At 39.6% G+C, this 20097-nt stretch overlaps 1 protein-coding gene across 1 annotated transcript in view; it reads right to left on the reverse strand.

Moving 5' to 3' along the window:
• Positions 1 to 1442: 1442 nt before the first annotated feature.
• Positions 1443 to 20097, reverse strand: part of slc8a1b (solute carrier family 8 member 1b) — a 189704-nt gene continuing 171049 nt past the window's right edge. Inside the window, exons 8-11 of the mRNA XM_042501705.1 lie at positions 17140 to 17325; positions 16758 to 16847; positions 9968 to 10071; positions 1443 to 9806 (exon numbers count right to left, since the gene is read on the reverse strand). Coding sequence (XP_042357639.1) covers positions 9534 to 9806; positions 9968 to 10071; positions 16758 to 16847; positions 17140 to 17325 — 653 coding nt within the window. The 3' untranslated portion in view covers positions 1443 to 9533. The remainder of the gene's footprint in view (positions 9807 to 9967; positions 10072 to 16757; positions 16848 to 17139; positions 17326 to 20097) is intronic.

Genomic DNA, 20097 nt, shown 5'->3' on the forward strand with positions numbered 1-20097 from the left:
CGTGCATTAAAATAAACTCTGGTAGCCCCTAAAATAATAATAATAAAAACAATAAAAAAAAAAAATAAAAAAATAATAATAATAATAATAGCTACTTAGTCATTATAATAAGAAGAAGAAGAATAAGAATAATAAAAAAATACAAAAAATACAAGGGTAAATCAGGAGACAGTGTAACAAGCAGCAGGGCCTCATATGGATGTAAACTCTGTGTTGACTGCAGGCAGAGCAGGCAGGAGAGTCAGGCCCCTCTCTGAAGTGTCAGGAGTGTGTTGTGGCCCTCTGCAGCAGCACAGGGAGGAGCTGCTTTGCAGAATGGCGCAGATAATGGGATACACAAACAACTGCAAAAAAAAAAAACCCAAAAAACAACAACAATGGAAATTTTTTTGGAAAAGTGTGTCCATTTTTTGAAATATAATAATCTCAGTGTTTACTTTGTCACTTCTACAGCAAAAAAGCTTGTATATAATATAGCCTCCATAATTTGCTTTTATAGGATAATATGCCACTGGCAAAACAGACTGGAGTACATCCTGAAATTACACCTCCTATATTTTTAATTGGTCATCGAATTTGAATTGGAAATCGTTTTGAATCAAGAATCGATTCTGAATCAAATTGTTACCCCAAGAATCAAAATCGATTCGAATCGTGAGATACTAAAGGATTTACACCCCTAGCGAATATTAAGAGTAAAGTTTGTCTGGATAAACAAATCCTTCACCCTGTAACATTACACATTTGTGCTAAGTTGAAGCACACGTGCACATGTGCTCTTAAAAACTAAAGCTGTGCACTTGTTGAGAGCGAGAACCTCATTGTACTCAATTCGTTTAAATCTGCTGCGATGTAGATAGTAGATTTAATTAGTCCATTAGTCAAACATTTAATTCTTTTTAATGTTCTTTCCTTTGGTAGGTTAAAAGGAGCTTTTCTTTGAATACAAATTAATAATTTATATTTTGTCTGACAAAGAATGATCGTCGAATATGTGCGTTAAAGGGAAAGGCAGCAGCAGGAGCACAATCGGGGACAATACACATTCATTATTTTTTCACAACACATGAAAAAACAGGCAGAATTAATCAGCGGTGATGCAGTCGTCGCTTCCATCTCTGACACAATGACAGAACAAGTCAGATGACAGTTAATGAGATGTCAGCCATTCAGACAAATGTCATTTTCAGTGTCGACAGTCTGAACATATAAAAGAAAATGAATGTTTGTTTGTTCGGGACACTGAGCGTGAGATAGAGGGAGAGAGAGCAGCACACAAAAGAGCTGGATGCCCATTTACTTCCACTAAATGGAAATGTAAGCTCTAATGGCAATTTGCATAGTAACAAAGCTTTCATATTAAAGTTGTGCATTACAGATTTAACACACACACATGCACACACACACACACACACACTTTAGAAAGGCAGTGGACTCGCAGGGTCTCTGAAACAGGGTATCCCAAACTTTTATTGGTTTTATCAGAAGTACCATGGAGAGCAGTCACAGTTAGTGGCAACACACATACAACAACTTTCCTCCGATCAGTTGGTGTTCAACAAAAAAAATTAATAGAAATAAACTAAATTAAAACACACGCACGCACACACAGAGGACAGCGGCAAAAACAACAAACAAAAAAAGAAAGAAAGAAAAATATTATCTTCATTATTACCAACATTATAACTGTTGCGGTTACTGTTCAGTTTAAAAAAAAACACACCAAATCAAACTGACAAACATGAAAGTACATCCCATGAGAGCGAAGAGAAAGAAAGAAAAGGGTGGATGTGAGGGGAAGTAAGTGTGGAGGTGGAAAAAGCAAAAGAGGGATTAAGGAAAGGAAGATGAAAAGAGATGGATTTAGCGAGCGAGAGAAATGACAGACGGCTCTGAATCAGACAGATGGTGTGTCAAGTAGAGACAAATGATCCTTTGAGAGACAGATGGGGACATGGGCAGATATATTGTAGTCAACTATAGATGGATACGCACGCAAGAAAACAGGTGAATACAAGCAGATACTGTTGAGTCAGCGGGATAAGCAGCCAGACAGACGGAAAGAGACTCAGAACCAAAAGCCCGTCTGAAATAGAAACCGTTCCTCCAGTTTAAAAAATAAGACCACAGGGAGAGATATTGATGGAAAAAAAGACGGATAAACCAGCCATAAAAGAAGAAAGAGCAAGAAACTTGTAGCAACTTCCCCAAAAAGGCAATATATGTCATTCTTGAGTGTAGTGAGTGTTTTCCTTTAAATAAATATGAATTAATTCTCTACGGTTAGCATGATGGCCACGTCGTCCACCTCACTTATAACACTGTACAGTATATACACAATATTATTATTATTATTATTATTTCTTTAATGACAAAATAACCTTTAGATGTACATACAGTATTCCTCGCCCTCTGTCAGAGAATACAGTCACGGTATTAGAAGTAGCAAGCAGTGTCTTTTTTTTTTGTACAAATAATCCATGCAACTCCCGTATAGATTATTTATTTAAGATACATAACTCCTTTAAGATCTCATCTCTCATTCAATAACAGCAGATATTGCCTTTTTAACAAAAAAAACAACAACCCTTAGTTAATTAATCAATGTGCAAGTTACGTCTTTGTTTAAATTAAAAACATACTGTTTTTAAGCTCTACGTACATTTAAAAAAATGAACAGAATAAAAGATGAACAGAAAACCAGAATCTGTACAACATTCAAACCATTTTTTGTCAACACCAGGGGAATGGGATACGATTCTCTATAACTATATACAGACATGTTATCATTCATGCACAGTGTCAACAAGTAGCACATTGACATTCCAAAATATGGAAAACATGGCATAGGGAGACGGAGGGTAAAAAGGGAATTTGGGAGGAAAGGGGAGAAAAGACAGAACGAAAGGATCGCCGCCAGTTTTGGTTGCTTCGGCAGCAAAGACAGAAAGAGGGCGAAGAGACACAGAGGGACAGATAGACACTATAACAATACACATGCTGGGCAGGAGAAGTCCATTTCAATCTCACTGGCCCAGAAATCAATGTATGGCTGTAACTTCATGTTTTTTTCTTTTATGTTCATCTTCATCCTCCTTGTCTTCCATCTCCTCCTTCCTCTTTTATCATCATCCTTGTAAATGTTACTTTAAGGGTAGAGAATAGCTCTGGTAATGTTTTTCCCAACAGTACATTAATCGCTGAAGCTGCGTTTCAGCATGACACTGCTCAGATTTGTACCAGCAGGGGTGTTTGTCCTTACTTTCGTTCGTCTGTCTGTTTGGTGTTGCATTCATTTATTCCTCAGTCTGTCAGACAGACGGTCAGTTATTAAGTGAACGACGCAAAGAAAAATGCACGATCGATCTTTACATCAGAAGCAACATCGTAAATGGTTCACAACTGATTCACCACTGTTGTATTTTTTTTTTTTTTTACACCAGGTACAACATTATTATCGTGTACATCAGTCAAAAACAAAATCTGTTGTTCACATCAGAAGCAACTCTGTTAGTGTTTTCGACGGAACAATGTAGTAACCGTCTCACATAAGCGACAAGAACCAGTGCAATGCTTTTCCTTCATTTAAAACCCTGCCCACTTCTTCAAACCCCAAGAATAAAAAATGTCTACTGTAGCTCATTTTTCTACTCCTAGCTTGCTCTTAGTGTTATATTTACAGCGGTGGCCTGGCTAACCTTTGACCCTTCAAACCTCAAAGGTCCGAACCAAGGCAGGGAGCTAGAGGTGGGTAATAGGATTGGGTGGTATCACGGTATTACGTTATGTAATAAGAAATATTTAAGTATTTAGAAATCCCAACAGAATAATTTTCAATACCGTCACAGGTGCTCCTCTTGCTATTAAACTCATTGTATGTAGTGCACAGCATGCACCACCAGAGCTCAGTAAGCATTCTCTTCTTGTAAAACAGGCAGCCGAGCTGAAAGATGCCATCACACCTAGTATTGGAGGGAGAAGTTATAGGACTGTAAACAGCCAGCGGCCAGCAGGCAGAGACTATGGGAGTAACAGCATGCATTTATTTTTTACATCTAAACCAGTGAATTAAGGATTTATTTCAACCAAAATGGAGCCTGTGAATGAATGTCAGTGGACTTACTAACTAACTGACTAACAAGAATAACCAAGATGGTTTGGCTATACTTAAAAGATGTACAGCTGTATTTCTGTACAATAAGAAGAACAGGTGTGGGAATATTACATGTTGTGAGTTTCTATTGTGTATTTATTAGTCTAAAAAAACTAAGAGTGCTAACGGAAAGTAGCAAATTTACTGGTCAGGGAGTGGAGTAGGTGCATAACCAATAATAATACCCCAGTGAAATTTCAGAAATATTAGATACCGCCTAAGCAGGTGGCAGGTAATCAAGCTTGGTAGTTGCAGCTAATATTTCGTTAGCCGGGTTTAGCTTCCTGCCTTGGTCCAAACCATGTGGTGCTTTGAACAGCTGTCGTTAATCTGCCATTAGCTTCACGTCAGACTAGCTTTTAAGTCAAGGTAGATACACTGAGAGAGGCGGTGCAATGAAGCTGGCATAGCAAAATAACTAACTTCTCATCAATGAAAAATGTTAGCTTCTGGAAAAGTTTGTGCAGCAAAACTAATTTGATGCAAACAACTACATTACAGCAAGCTTTTCATTCCTGCGTAAGTTCACTCTGACAAATTAGGCAGCAGGCACGTTTTAAGTAAATCCAACATGATTTAGCGATATCAAAGATAATTTACACCTTGTTGTAGTTACTCAAAAAGTGATGCAAACAGCTTCCACAATGTTACTTCTTTTTTTTCTCTTTTTTTTTTGCACAAGCTAGCATAACTTTTTACAGTGTATAAACCTTAAGCTCCATGCCAGTGAAGAGACAAATGCATACAAATTTAAATAGAAAGATTCTGGTTAGGTTAAAACAACATCAAGTCCCCTTTCAAAGTGTTAATGAAACATGAATAATATTTGGTGTTTTAAGAAAGATCCATTGGTTAGAAAACCCCTCACAGGTTGGACTGCAAATACTAAGTTTCTGATAGAAAGATTTCCCTTTGGCAAAACAGGGGTAAACTGCCACTCCAAGGCCTTCACAAGAGAACAGCTACTCTAATTGAGAGCCATGCATTGTGCAGAGTTTGGCAAATGCAAGAAGTTGTCAAAGGTGTGAGTCACTGTTTAGCTCAGTCGCCAGAAGAAAACGTTGTCATTGTTTCTGCAAACCACAAATACTTTTACTTGCATGTTTCATATGTAGCAAATAAACGTTTCTAAACGGACATAATATATAACCTGCAGACTACTGTTCGAGACCAACAAACAACAAAAGTGGTTATGATTAAGCATGTAATTTCTGTGTTTCCAGCTACTTTTCAGGCACCAAACATGGTGTTTCAAAGCAACCTGTCACTACTTTTCCAGCACAGATAGTGCTGCAAAAGCAGTTGTTTTTTACCGAGACATTGTTGCTTTACCTGCAGGAATTGTGCCCCCAAAAGTGGGTATTAAAAGCCGAAACGTTAGTCTTTTCTTTAGCATAACCGAGGGGTTTACTTGCCGAAACCCAACACCAGTGCAACACGTCTGTAACAAAATAATGTGCAAATGTACCATATTTGTGGTACAACGCTACATTTTTTTTCTGGTAATTGGATTGCAATGTTGACGCAAATGTTTTATTGTTAAGTTCCTCCCAAATTGTGCAACATGGGTGCTGACAATACCAAAATTCCCAGGATTTCGGTATATAAGACTTGTTCCGGACCTCTGTGCTGCATTACCTATTGAAATTTTCATTCTGGAGTGGTTCTCTATTCCAGGTGAATCATCATGTGAATCAGTAACATATGCCACATTACAAAACCTGGAACCTTTATGTATTTTTAATGAAAGTTCTCCTCAAAATATCGTGAATTTGCCAAACTCATCCAATCCAGGGCTCTGCTCAGCTACACTCTCTCAAAGGGGTTGAAAGCTGTCTGTGACAATATTTTTTGCCAAGTTTTAAATGGATTACATCTAGGCCAGACTACTTACTTTACAGATGACATTTAAAATACTACTTATTATATTATACATCGAGTAAAAAAAACACAACATCAGCAGGAAAGTTCTGGCCAATTCAGATGCATATAGCGCCATTCAACAAACTATGGACTTTTAGAGCGCCTACTTATACAGAAAGTTGCGTGAATGTTGAGATCTCTGTGGTTTTGGAGTAAAAGAGTTAACAGTCTGAAGTGTAAACCTCTCTGACAGTCGAGTTAGGATGAAAGATTTATATTCTACACATATTAGAGGACAGGATTTTAAGCCACTTTTATGTTTTTCTCCCCGTTTGGCCAAAAATACACATAGAAGTATTCTAAGGATATAGTTTATCTTGTTTGCATATGACTGAATCATGAAAGAAAATTCCCAGCCAGTTAGTGTCTGTTACTTCTGCAGTTTAATGTTTACTGTTTAACTAGCTAGCCCAGCACTCGGCAAGGGTTTTCAAAGAAGCTTGGCCATTGCTTGTGATCCTGTTTTGTAGATTGTGTCCTGAAACAGCAAACCTAGAGTTTTCAAAACACTCAGCTGCCTTTTAAGCCATCGCCACAATATTCTAAATGCATGCGCACAGACTTTCGGTCAAATTCAAGCTCAAAATTCATTTTAAAGAGGGCTGAGACAATGTGCTTTGTTGTACTTCAAACCAATGAAATCAGCTACAATTAACTCGATTATAGAACCCATTATTGCCTGTATCATAAAGTGAGAGCAGTCAGTTACACATTGGGCTTCACTGAGGCGTTCTGGTATTAGGAATAGTTCACTTTTGATTTGGCTAGATCAGACATGGTAGCTTATGCTGCACAACTAATTATGTTTACATCAGAAAGAAAGGAAACATTTACTCTGGTTTTACAACAGGACTTTGACTTAAAGCTGGAAGTAAGTTGACGAAACAATTTCCAAAAATAGTGCTAAAAGTTTAATATATGTCTTATCCTGATTCACAGTAGTAATTGGTCATGCTTTGCACTTTGTTTTCGTTGCTGAACCTAGGTGAAATCATAGGTAGAAAATCATTTTGCATACCCAATCAGATGATGATGCTATATAAAGTATATCATGCCATATTAAACATGCTTCTTTTAATCTGTTAATGTTGTGTGTAATGGTTATAAACTCCACCTTGACTAAGCAACTTGGTTATCCAGAGACGCCAGTGAAAGATTGACTAACCTGAACTCACTTTGTGATACAGCTCCCAGTTTTTGTGGGTGGCGTGGCCAAAGATATAGGGCATAAAAAATCTGAACAATTGTCTCCAAATCTCTGTGAGGTTGCTAAACAGAGTCTGGCTGTCTGAGATCCAATGTGCCCTATGCAAGATGCCCCTACAGTATTCAAATCGGTTAGTAATCCTACTTCAACGCCAGCAGCAAATACTTTTCTTGAACTATTCCTTCATGTAATGGCTCCTATGTTAAGACTGAAAACTGGCTGCTGAGTGTGAAGTTCCAATGGTTTATGTCCAAGGCCGGTTGAAGCAGTGAATCACGTTGATTCAACTTTGGGTCTTCAGTCAAGAACAAACACTTGCCCTTGAATAAAGAAACAATAAAGTCAGATGTTCATTGCTTCCTCTGGGTTAAGGCCTTCATCATCCACATGGCCTGAAGGGTAGTATATTTAAGAAGCAGAGTGGAGGCGGCCCAGGAAAGAAAATTGAATGGATGGTTTAATTTGGAATAAGGCTGACCACAATTTATAGGCGGTCTTTGTAATAAACTGGGAAAGACTCCAAGAAAGTTGGAGGCCTCGTCTGATGGAGTACTTTGGATCATCGGGTCGCCTTGCTAAGATTTAGGTAAGTCTGGATACTTGTTTTGACAATGTTTGCACTAAATGAAGCTGTCATGTTGTCTGTTTTTTTTTGCTTTTAAAGCCACACTGGACGGAAGTCCTCACTTCTGAGCAGTTGGTGTGTGATGTTAAAGAATACAAATCCCTGTTAACTCGCCCCCTAGAGACAAATCTATGTGAAGAATTAGAAATCAAGGGTTAGGGTCAGGGATTAGTGGTTGTTTCTTACAAAGCCCTTGAGGATTTTGATTGGTCCACTGACCAGCCAAGGGGAGGTGCTTAAGACACACAGGGATAATGAGTGAACCTACAGGAGAGCGGCGTCAAAGTGAGAAAAACATCGACAGAGGCAGTTAGGAAACAGACAGCCAATGAAGTTTCACAGAGGGCGGTACCTACGTTTTCAAAGTCTATTGCAATGTTAAGATTGACACATAATGGTGGTAATCTCATCGGTGGAAAACCAGGTAACGGAATTCCACAGCTTTAAAAAAACAAAACAAAAACACACAAGATTAACCTAGATATTTATGCAATGATAATCTCTAACAGTTTTAAACGGTAGAGTGGCCATTTTGACGTGGCCTTATTAAAGGTAAAAGCACGCTAACCCCTTCTTGATTCAAATTAGACCTTAAATCATTTACACCTATTGTATAAAGCAACAGAAAGAGGGCCCGTTCAGGAGCGCATGACGTAACCGAGACATTCAGAAGGAAAATAGTGGAGCTGCAATGTACGTTCAGCTCTTTGTATTTACATTTCTCACCTCAGTGATGTTCAAATCGTTTCATTTCATTGAACGCGCCCTCACGTATAAGAGTCTCGCTCAGCGTTTCTACAGGCTGGGAGAGTGGGAGTCGAAAAAGACCTCGAATACGAAAGCATATTCCGTCTCACACAGCGACAGCAAAACGAGAGGCTTTTTTTTTTTCACAGTACTTGACCATCTTCCCACAATACACAAGCACGAACACACAGTCACACACCAGCACGCACACAGTTTGTTGTCATTAAACAGTTGTGGCAATACATCCGGTTTCTTCTGATTGTGGTTTCAGTATCGTCTGGTCATGCATGTACAAGCTGATAGTTATTCTGTCTCACTCGTGCCTGTTACTGTAGCTGGACGTGGGCGTCGCACTGCTCCGACTGAAGGGGGATTCATGGGATTGCTGTTGTTGAAGCCACATATCCTTTGAGCTTTGGTGGTGTGTCGGTCCGTTATAGCCTCGTTGTTTGGTGAGAACTTTGATTTCTGTATGGTTGAACCAGCTGGGACACGCTGTTTGGGGATTAGTATCATGTAGTTAAAACACGGATGGGTTTAAGACAACTTGATTGGTTTGGATTTATAGATCAAGACAAAAAATGTATTCCTCAGTTCCAACTTCTGAGCTATCACTCTAGATTCTATGATTTTCCTCTTTGTCGTCGTCCTTCCATGCATCTGTATTTCCTTCAATCCTGTTTTTAAATGCGTCCTCCATTTCTTCATCTGTACATCCATCCATTCATCCGTCATTCAATCTATTGCGTAAAGGGAGGGAGTGATAGATCAATGAGACAGCCTTCATTTCCAAATCCATCCTTTCATCCACCTCCCCTTGGTTTCTTCTTCCATGATCTCCTTCTGTCCCACCGTTCCCTTCGTCATCTCTTGTCGCATTAGAAGCCCTGGATGTGGCAGTAGGCCTCCAGTGAGGAAAAGAGGATGTAGAGGAGCCACAGGCTGATGAACAGCATGGTGGTAAGAACCTTCGACGTCCGGGGCCCTCCCAGCTCTCCACCGATCTCTGGCCGCCGCCGGTACATCAGCGTGGCGACGGCGATAAAGGCAAAGATGGTGAAGAGCGTGACAGAGAACGCCAGTGTGCCCGGATCCACCTTGAACTCACGCCCCTTGCTGCTGTGGAAGATGGCAGCAATGGACCACGCCACCTGTCAAGCATCAGCAGAATTAAACTGAATAACGTGAATGTTTTTAACAGTGGAAGCCTCAAAGATAACAAATACACAATAGATATTACTTCTATGGTAGCACCACTTCCTTTACACCAGCTATGAATCAACCAATCAATGTTTAAATGCGCTGGACTTACCCCAATGCCTAGGAAAACATTGACAGCATTTGAGCCTGTCACATTACCAATCGATGCATCTGCATACTGATCCTGGGTAGCTGCGACCTTACTGGCAAAGGTATCTGGGCGGGGAAACAAAAGAAAAGCAGACAATTTAAATTTGGGCTGCTTTGCATCTTTGATTAACATAAACTACTCAGTGAAGGCTCATCAAAGGTGCCTTTATCTATAAGGTTATGGGAACCGCTTTAGCCACTGCAGCCTGGTTTTGCTTGCAGGGTGTCAGAATACGCTGCTTGCTCAATGTCCCCGGTGTCACTATAACGACACCTAGGGCGCCGTTTAGCTTCTGTGTGAGATGCCGGGTTTTCCACCAAGCGCTTCATCCTAGCACTCCATAAAAGAGCGATCCCAGAACTTTTTTTTAAATGACGTGCTGTGTTGGGTTTTTTAGTTGTATGTCAACAATATCTTGATATTAGCATTGGCAGGTAAGCTATCTTGATGATACGTTAACAGAGAGCTGACCACACAGATAACAAGTTTGCAACTGTATGATGATGAAGAGGGCACAACAGGCAGGTCTCATTTTCTTGTGATACATAGTTCTAAATGTTACATTACAGATTTTTTTTTTTTTTTTTTACCTCTTTCTTAACATCATTTTTTCAGAAAAAAAGAAATTTAACGAAAGGGAAAAAAATTCAATGAAACTGTGACCTTTTCAACCTTGTTTAACCACCATTAGACCAAACTTTTGTGCTGCAGTTATGTAACTGTTCTGTCATTTAATCACTAGAGAGTTGACTGAGAAAGTTAGGGCTAGAGGGAGATGAGCCCTTGGCAGTCACAGTGCATTGCTCTTAATAATACAAAATGTGCTATTCAGTGTAAATTAAGTGCTACTGACTGAATGTTCTTTGGTGCAAACAGATTTGCACTTGAAGTTGAACTCCTGACCTCAAAATGCAGTCATCTGTGAGTTACACAAGAACTTAGACACACGGAAGGACACTTTTTGGTAAATGCACTTCTAATTATTAATATAGAACACTGTGCAAATCCTGTTTTCCACATTCGGACAGGGAACCTTAAATTAGAAACCACAATCTTTAATCCTGTTACAGTGTTCTGTCGCCGGCAGCCAGAACAGGCTGAATTTGGTCCAAGATCAATAATTTACAAGGCTGAATCTCAGTTTGCAGGGGCAAACAAATCTTGGCCTGATGGCTGATCAGAATTGCGCTGCTTAGTCCAATTTTTTTTCATGTTTGCTAAACTACAGCAGCTCCAAAAGGACGCTCTTCCTTGGGGTTCTGAAAGGAGCAGAGCCAAATCTCAACAATAGGCTCATCGCTGAGAGCACAAAGACTGAGCAAACAGCCAAATGGTCAGTTAGCACTGTCATCTCGCGCTATTTTTTTTTTGCCATCTTCCCTTCGTTAGTCATTCATGTCCTCTTGCTTTTTTGTGCCAGATACAGTGAAAGGAGATTAAAAAAACCCAACAAAACACAAGGAATGGCTTTCTTGAAGTGGCAGCCAAACTGGCGGTAGAAAAGAGGATGATGGGAGGACCGGAAGAGGATGGAGGAGGGTGAGGCAATGGGCCAAAGAAAGAGTCCAGCAAAGAAAAATGTCCACACACCTTAAAGCTTCAAGGACAGACCTGCTGAGCTTTAGTTTGTGTGTGTATCGAGGCTATATTTATGTGTGCCTGTCTGCCTGCATGTGTGTGTGTTTCTGTGTGTAGTACATGCATGTACACAGTCTGTGTGCGGTACTGAATGATGCCACCTGGGTCCAATCTGACGCCATGCCTCCACCAGCTGGCAGAGGCCCGTGTGTGTTTGTGTGCATCAATTGGTCTTTGAGTGCTTGTGCGGCTGATTGAGTGGGTGATTGCGTGGGTGCCTGCATGTTCGGTAGCGGCGTATGTGTGTGTGTGTGTGTGTGTGTGTGTGAAACAGGTTTCACGCTGCAGCTCCTTCTGTGAGAGTATACCTCCCTGGAGAGTTTTCTGCCCTTTTCCTCTCCCTTTGTGTCAATCAACCAGCGCCTCGCTCTCTCTCTCCTTTCTACCTCATCCATCCTCTCTACATCCACTCCTTCCACCTCACATCCCTCTTTCCTCTGCTCCCTCTTTCCTCTTTAAATGGAAGGACTCAGGAGAGCACTTATGTTCCTGCAGCAATCCAGCAATCTTTCTGCATGTCAACGTTTTTGCCTGTTGTCAGTGATGGAAGAAAGATCAGGGCTCATCAGAAACATTAGGATCCTTACTGTTGAGATCATGAATACACAGAAACAAATCAAGGAAATCTGGCCCTTTATTGTTGTGATACCTTGTCATGGATCGAACTGTTGGCAAAAGGGGAAGATTTGTGCAGATGGTGAAACTAGACTTAAGGTGAGGGGGTTAAAAAAAATTCTAACAAATTGTTTTCTTGGGACATTGAATATTTAATAACAATATATGGAACAAATCTCATGACAGTCTAAGCAGAACTTTCAAAGATATCATGCTCTGGAGAAAAGTGTCGGACGACTGGCACAGTTCTTACTATTTAGTTGGTGGAGAGAAATGTCAATGAAGATTTCTTGATTCTGTGTTTTTCATTTTGACTGAGCAGAGTTTGATTAACATTTGTGGACGTGGGCTTCTGCAACTAGAAATCCAACGATTGGCCAATACTTAATAATAAATTCTGTTTGTGGTTGTGACTGATGACTATTATGACTAAATGACTAAAAAACTGTTTTTTTATCACTATTTTTTCTTGATAAATGCATTTAGATAAATCAGATTTGTGGGACGTTAATTTTCTATTGATTGGTTAATCGATTAACAAACTAATTGCTATTGTAGCATTTTGGGGATATGTGGGTGCGATTTTCCCAGCACATTTTTAAGTGTTTCTGACATGTTCTAAGTTACGCAGGCGTTACCTTTTTATGTGCTGTTTTGTGTTTTTGTTATTTGCACCTTTCTGTTTGAATATTTTGTCATGGGACACTTTTTGCACCATCAATGATTCAGAGTTTATATCTCTGCCTTTTTGCTTTCAGAGACCAAGCTTGCTTCACTATTTACTTATTAATATAGTGAGCTAAATTCCTGGTAATTTCAGCTGAATGCTGTGATTGTAGAACAAAGTTGGGGGTAATGCAGCGCAAATATCCCCATAAATATTCAGGACATGCGCCTTTGATGCAGAAAAGGCATAAATTGGTTCATAAAAATTCACCAGAATGGAGGAAATGAAGTGTTTGATGCTTGAAATTTTGTGGTGAGGGCCTTTAAAACTCCTGTTGAATATGTTTCCCCCAAAATATTGAAACAAAACCTGGTAGTTTGCATAATAATCAGCTCTTTATGTCTCTTTATGCCCTGTTCTCTTCAACCTCCAGAGACTTGTTGCATTTAAAGTCTGTATTGCTGCTACACAAAAATTAGAGGGCTCAGTCTTTGGATCCAAATTTTTTGTTGGCGTCTCTTGAGGCCTAATGTGTCAGCAGTGTTTTCTTCCACAAATCCGGAAATGTGTCCTGAAAAACCTTCAAACTGATAATCCTAATGGTCACTGTGGATCAGCCGAAAGACTTTTGTCTGGAAGTCTGCAAACCCCAGCAACTTCCGTTTTTGTCTTCTTAAGACTTTAATGCCACTTTAGTGTACTTTATTAACGTTAATGCCCCCAGATTAAGAGATGTGACAAATCCCGAAATGGTCAAATAAGCATCCATCCAATGTCATTTACACTGCTGCAGTTTGCTTCTGTTTCCGCAAAAGTTAAAGTCAGTCTACATATAAAGGTTTTATATTTGGCCTGAAATATCACATTTATTAAATACTGTAATAATAAATCCTCTAAAGATGTTTTACTGTCCAGAGCTAGCATTAATTGCACTGTACTTTTTTATCTGTATTCATTGATTTTCTGAAGCCAACACAAAATGATACACAGCATACTTAACAGATACTCTGGAGTCATACACTAATGAGGCTCAGAGGTTTTACCCGAATCCCAAACCAACAACAAATTTTAGTTTCTTGAGTATCTGATTCTCATTTACAAGCTCCACTCCTGTTGTTTTGTAACTATCTCTTTCTCTCTCTCTCTCTCTCTGTGTGTGTGTGTGTGTGTGTGTGTGTGTGTGTGTGTGTGAGAGTGTGTGTGTGTGTGGGCCACGCGGGGTTGTGTTAACAAGACTGTGAGCCCTTGTGAGAGTACAGGATGGGTTTTATTAACTGCAATAACTACAGAACTGTGTGTGTGTGTGTGTGTGTGTGTGTGTGTGTGTGTGTGTGTGTGTGTGTGTGTGTGTGTGTGTGTGTGTGTGTGTGTGTGTGTGAGTGAGTGTGTGTGTGTGGGCCACGGGAGGTTCTGTTAATAAGACTGTGAGCCCTTGTAAGGCTGAACCACTTTGCTTCCATTCTTCAGCTTCACACAGTGTGTGTAAGTGTGTGCGCATTACTGTGTCTCAAACAGCTGTGTGTGTGTGCGTTTGTCTGTAAGCGCAGCTGTTAGAAAGCCTGTATTTCTGTTTGTGTGTGTTCAAATATTACATTTTCTGTATGTGCACATATGTGTGTGTGTGTGTGTGTGTGTAAAATGGTATGTAATACATCACTTTTATCCCTGAGTTCCCTAAATGGGAGGACAGAGACCACCTGAGCCTGACATGACAAATAGCCCTATGCTAAAAACACATGGTGGGCACAGCACAGGTGTGTATGTGTGTGTCGATGTGCAGCGGACAACATATATTTCAAGCTTTAATATGTTGCAAGTATATGAATGCGAGAGTCTGTTCTTCAACTTAATTACAGTTGCACAGCTGTTAATGTGTCTGCATGTTATCCATCTAGTATTCAAACATGTGCTGTGTGTCTACGTGTGTGTGTGTGTGTGTGAGTGCGCAAAGGCAGGACACCAGGTCCAAGGTTAAAACATATTTAGTCAGGCACTACGGTCGCCACTCATTTTTCACATTTAGAGGATGATCCATGCTGCTGTCTGCAGATGGCACTCTTTTCTCTAACAGGGTTCAACATATAAAGAGACACTGGAGAGACTGGGAGCCATACTGGCTCAGACATGGGGAAAAACTCCCTCAGCATGACAGCAGGGAAGATACATGAGTGGTGCACTTTAAAAATAAATATTTTCTATTTTTTTCTTTGGATGTTTGATTGCTTCAAATAAAGTGGAAAAATATATTTTGCAGGGCTTTGTTTTAATTAAGTTTTATTTGACAACCAGTTCAATTACTTTCCTTTAACTAATCTATTTAATCTAAACTTAGAAATTTTCTCTTCCTCTATAAAATAAATGTTGCTATCTAGAGGCTTGTCCTAAAACCCAGTGCTAATTAAAGACCAAAGCCCATGAATAAATACATGTAAATTTAAATAATCAACAAATCAAGGCAATGTTTATTCACAAAGTTAAAAAAAATCTTCATGGTGTAACCAGAGGTACGACAAAGTCATTGTTTTACAAGTCACAAGTCAGTCTCAAGTCTTCACACAAATAAGCTTTTAAGCCAATGTTAGCTGCGTATTACCTCGCTAACTATGTTAATATTAGCCTCAGCTTGCTGGTTTTTGGGCAGCTTCATATGTTGAACAAAGACCTGCATGTTTTGCATTCAGCAATACGTATTCTGTCTACAATACATTTTGCAATAAGTTTTTTTTTAAACTGTTGAGCAGTCATAATTTTTGCATGTGAATGAGAATATCTCTGGTATCATTTCTTTTTCAAACTGGCCCTCAATAACGTAACATTAGTTCCTAATGCAACTCCTCCTGCGACTTGATTGGATGCTGTTGGATTGTTTCAAATTAAGTTGATCTGGGGAATTAAGTATCAACATGCCTGTAATAAATAATGTTACTATAAGCTGATTCAGAAAATCAAGGAAAATGAACTGATATGTGGCACAATTTCTCAAGTATATACTTTTTAATCTGTGTGTGCTTGGGTGGTGGGAACAAGGATTTTCAAATTCAAAGGCTCAAGTAAAGGTAAAGTCACGACTCATCAGTGCTAAAGTCAAGGTTTGAGTTGCAAATCTGATTTTATTAGGTCGAGTCTAAGGTCATCAAATTTGCCACGCGAGTCAAAATCATGAGACTTGAGTCCAAACTTCTGGGTGAAACACATCAGCCCGAAATATTTAAATTTCTCAAAGGTGAGATATACACTTCAAAAGTTCTATACCGTGCAAAATCACCTTCCTACACAAACTTTTCTTCTTTCCAGGAAATCTGACACCTCTGTTGCTTTTCTGCCACACTGCAGGCGCTACAATGTGTTCTGTGAAAGTCAACTCTGTGTGCTCTGTAATTTGTTTAATTTATTCTCCTATCCACTGCCTGTGATAGCTCCTCTTAATGTATTTCACCTGGATGCTGTTTCAAAGAGCTCACTTCAATAAGGCTTTCATAAAACAGCCATTACTGCAGAAATACAGCAGTATCTTTTATTCTGCAGTATTCACGCTGCAGAAAAGAAATCAGGGGGAAAAAACTCCCAGTAATAATATCTAAAGCAAGGAATTGAAAATGTCAAGGTATACTCCCTGAATAGGGGTCATTGATGAATACACTAAGTTGAAGACCTCTGGGAATTTATGCTCATAAAGGCCTTAGAAGCTAAATGCCAAATGTGGAGAGTGAAAGGTCTTTGATAAAAGCTGGCGGAAAGTCCAACAATTAAGATAATTAAAACATCAATAGTGCTGGATCAATATTCATATGGTACAGAACATACAAGAGCATACAGTGACCACATACTCACCAGGTACAGAGGTTCCCAATGCAACGAATACTACTGCTGTGACTGAGTCTTTCAGGCCCACTGTGCAGCCGAAATGAGAGGCCAGGTCCCCTGTAGTAATACAACAGGAACATAAACATTATCACTGTACTTAAAACTACTTCTATTAAAGCATCAATTATTTTCTGTCACTATAACGTCACACTGTAAATCCAGAAAGCTTTCATTAATTCACTAAATACCAGTGAAATCTAGAGAATACAGTTATCATACATGTTATCACTTGCCTCTTACGGACTTTTAATTGCAAAATAACCCTTAAAAAGATGAGCTGATTTGTTTTAATTTGCTTAAATACTTTATAATGTATCCTAGAGTTTAAACTTGCAATCTGTCGTCATACCAATGATGGCGGTGAGCAGTCCGATCATACAGATGGAGACGACGAAGCAGGCCCAGCCGTTCCAGTACTCTGTGGGCGGGACGAAGGCGAACAGGACCTTCCAGAACACGGTGAGGAAGTGCATGACGTAGTCGAAACACGATGGTAGCTTCTCCTCTCCACACTCTTCGTCATCATCATCCTCGCCTAGGCAGAAGGAAAAGATGAAAGGTTATGAGGAGGGCGTCAGTGTGGCGGTCTGTGACCTGAAGGGTTTGATTCCCCCAAAGGTCTCACCTGCAAAAGACTTCTTGAGCAAAACACTGAGTGTTTACAGGCATTAAATAACCTAATTGAGTTCTTCTTTAGATTAAGCTGCAGGAACCTTTGATTTCCTCACACTCCCTCTGTCCACAAATACACGATTTTACAGAATGATATAGACAAGAGGTAGCAAAAAAGTGAAGTACAGGTGCAGCACCGTTTTGACTGAGTATTGCATGTTAATGAAGAAATATTAATCCCAAAGGAATCAAATCTAATCGAGTCAAATCTCTTGAGTCTCAGATCACTTGGAGACATAAATACTATAGACTGAATCACTGTGATATTGCAGCAATCACCTCTGGGCAGACAACTGGCAGCTGACCTGAATTGTGGAGTTATGTGGAACTGTTTATTTCTATTGCCATTTTCAGCTGTACCTGTAATGTTTGATGCATCATTTTAACACAGCAGTCAGATGTGACATTTCTGCTGTGTTTATTAAATGCACTGTGTTGTTTTGCTGGTGTCTTTGAAAAATCAAATCTGGCGGGACAAAAGCTAAATAATGTACCGCCATGGACGGGGGATGCAGAAGAACAGCCTTCTTGTTCATTCGTTTATTCTCAGGGACAATGCGCATTGATTAACATCAATTTGAATGTGCCAGTGTTAGCCGAAAGACTATTAACTCTACCTGATGTTAAATTGGCAATTAAAACAACAAATAAAACACACAACTTTTTAGAAAAAAAGCAAAATATAAGCAGTTGACCAGGATCAAAAGCTTAAAGGAGTAAGGCATCATGGCGTTAAGTATGATATGTAAAAAGCAGGCAATTAATACAAAACAATGTTAAGCCGACAATCAGCACAATCCATGGAAACATCAATGAAACTTCCTGATGTTATCTGTCCGTGGCCGACCTGAGTCACCTGAAGTATCAAGGATTAAGGACTGTCTGTGTGTCTCACTTTCACTCCAGCAGACAGACACGTTATGAGCTAAAATCTATAGTGACAGAAATTTAAACCTCAGTTTGACACATTTCTGATCCACTGACTGGAAGGTGTGTGTGTGTGTGTGTGTGTGTGTGTGTGTGTGTGTGTGTGTGTGTGTGTGTCAGTATCAAAGTCTAGTCACTGCCTCAGGACATGGAGTAGAGCCAAGCACGCACGCACGCATGCGCACGCACACACACACACACACACACACACACACACACACACACACACACACATACATACACACACACCATTAGCAGTCTATACACTCCTGTGTTGTTCTGCTCCATTTCTAAATCAGTCAAATGAATGAATAAATGAGACTACCTGCTGTTCCCATGAAACATGCTGACGGGGTAAATCCCGGTGAAAGCCATGATCTCTTATTGATTTTGCCCGGATCATTCACTTGCTGCATACTATTAACCTTCTCGGAGTCAGTGATGCATTCAAATTCTCACAACAAGCAAACAGAAACTGCCTGCCCCCTAAACTGAACTGCATTTGAAGAGTATCTTTCTACCACAGCAAACAAACTCCCTGAGATGTATATTTATTTTTTTTACAAACATATCTCATGCAAAGTAATTAATATTTATCTAATCATGACTCATAAATTACCTTCTTTTGAAATATGCCATTTGGGATTGCATGCATTAACACAGCCTTGGCAAAACTGTCACAACAGATAATAATCAGTAAATCATCTGCAAAAAAACACACTTGAATTGTAGCCTGACTTAAAACCATGATGATCTCAAACCGAGGCAGGCCGTTTCCACAAAATTAGTGCGGCTGTCAACACTTTGAGTGCTGACCTTTTGTTGTAAGTACAAAGTTAGCCAGATATTGAAGTCATTAAACACAACTCACGAACCAGATCCAAGCTGCATGTGGTGCAATTACTATACATTAGCGTGGGTTAAAACGAAGATTAATGTACTTTAATAGGGCCGACAGTTTCCACAGAGGTCACGTACCTTGTTTAAAGTAATTAAAAATAGATGCTTCCTTTTCAGGGTGAGCACTTGGAACAAATCAAATCATCAAGTATAAATGAACAGTAGAGGGCCAGCACAGAAAGCGATGGCCTTATCCTCTATTATGGTTTGGAACACACACACACACACACACACACACACACACACACACAGTTGGTAATAAATTATAAAATAAGACTCTCTACTTGAGTTATATCACTTTTTACTTTCAGCAGTTCTCCTTCCCTCCCACACAGTCTGAAATGGCTGAATGGAGCCATTTCTTTCCCTTTCTTTCAACTAATATTTATATGTGCTCTTTTATCACAGCCTTGCTCTCTCTGGTCTTTTTCTTTTTATTCTCTGTTCTTGTGCGTGTGGGCGTTTAATTACGTGGGCGGGGAAATCACAATGTGGGGTGACCACATTGGGAGAATTGTAACAATATCTAATGAAGATAAAGATGCCAAAAACAGTGAGCTAAAACCTGTGTCCACTTCTATATTTCACTTTTGTGGTATCATCCAGCAATCGGTTTTGACCACCCAGTGGTTTCTACTTAAACTATGATACAAAATGCATCATCAATCATCAATTTGATAAACTGTTTGCGATGTGGCATTTGACTGTAGCTATTCATTAAATTTCAAACTTAAAAGTTCGAGAGTTTACCCTGGATCCTATAGATTTTGCTGCATATATGTACTGCTCAGGGATGGACATATAAAAT

The sequence above is a fragment of the Plectropomus leopardus genome, chromosome 15, assembly GCF_008729295.1.
Source record: "Plectropomus leopardus isolate mb chromosome 15, YSFRI_Pleo_2.0, whole genome shotgun sequence".
NCBI classification, from domain to species: Eukaryota; Metazoa; Chordata; class Actinopteri; order Perciformes; family Serranidae; genus Plectropomus; species Plectropomus leopardus.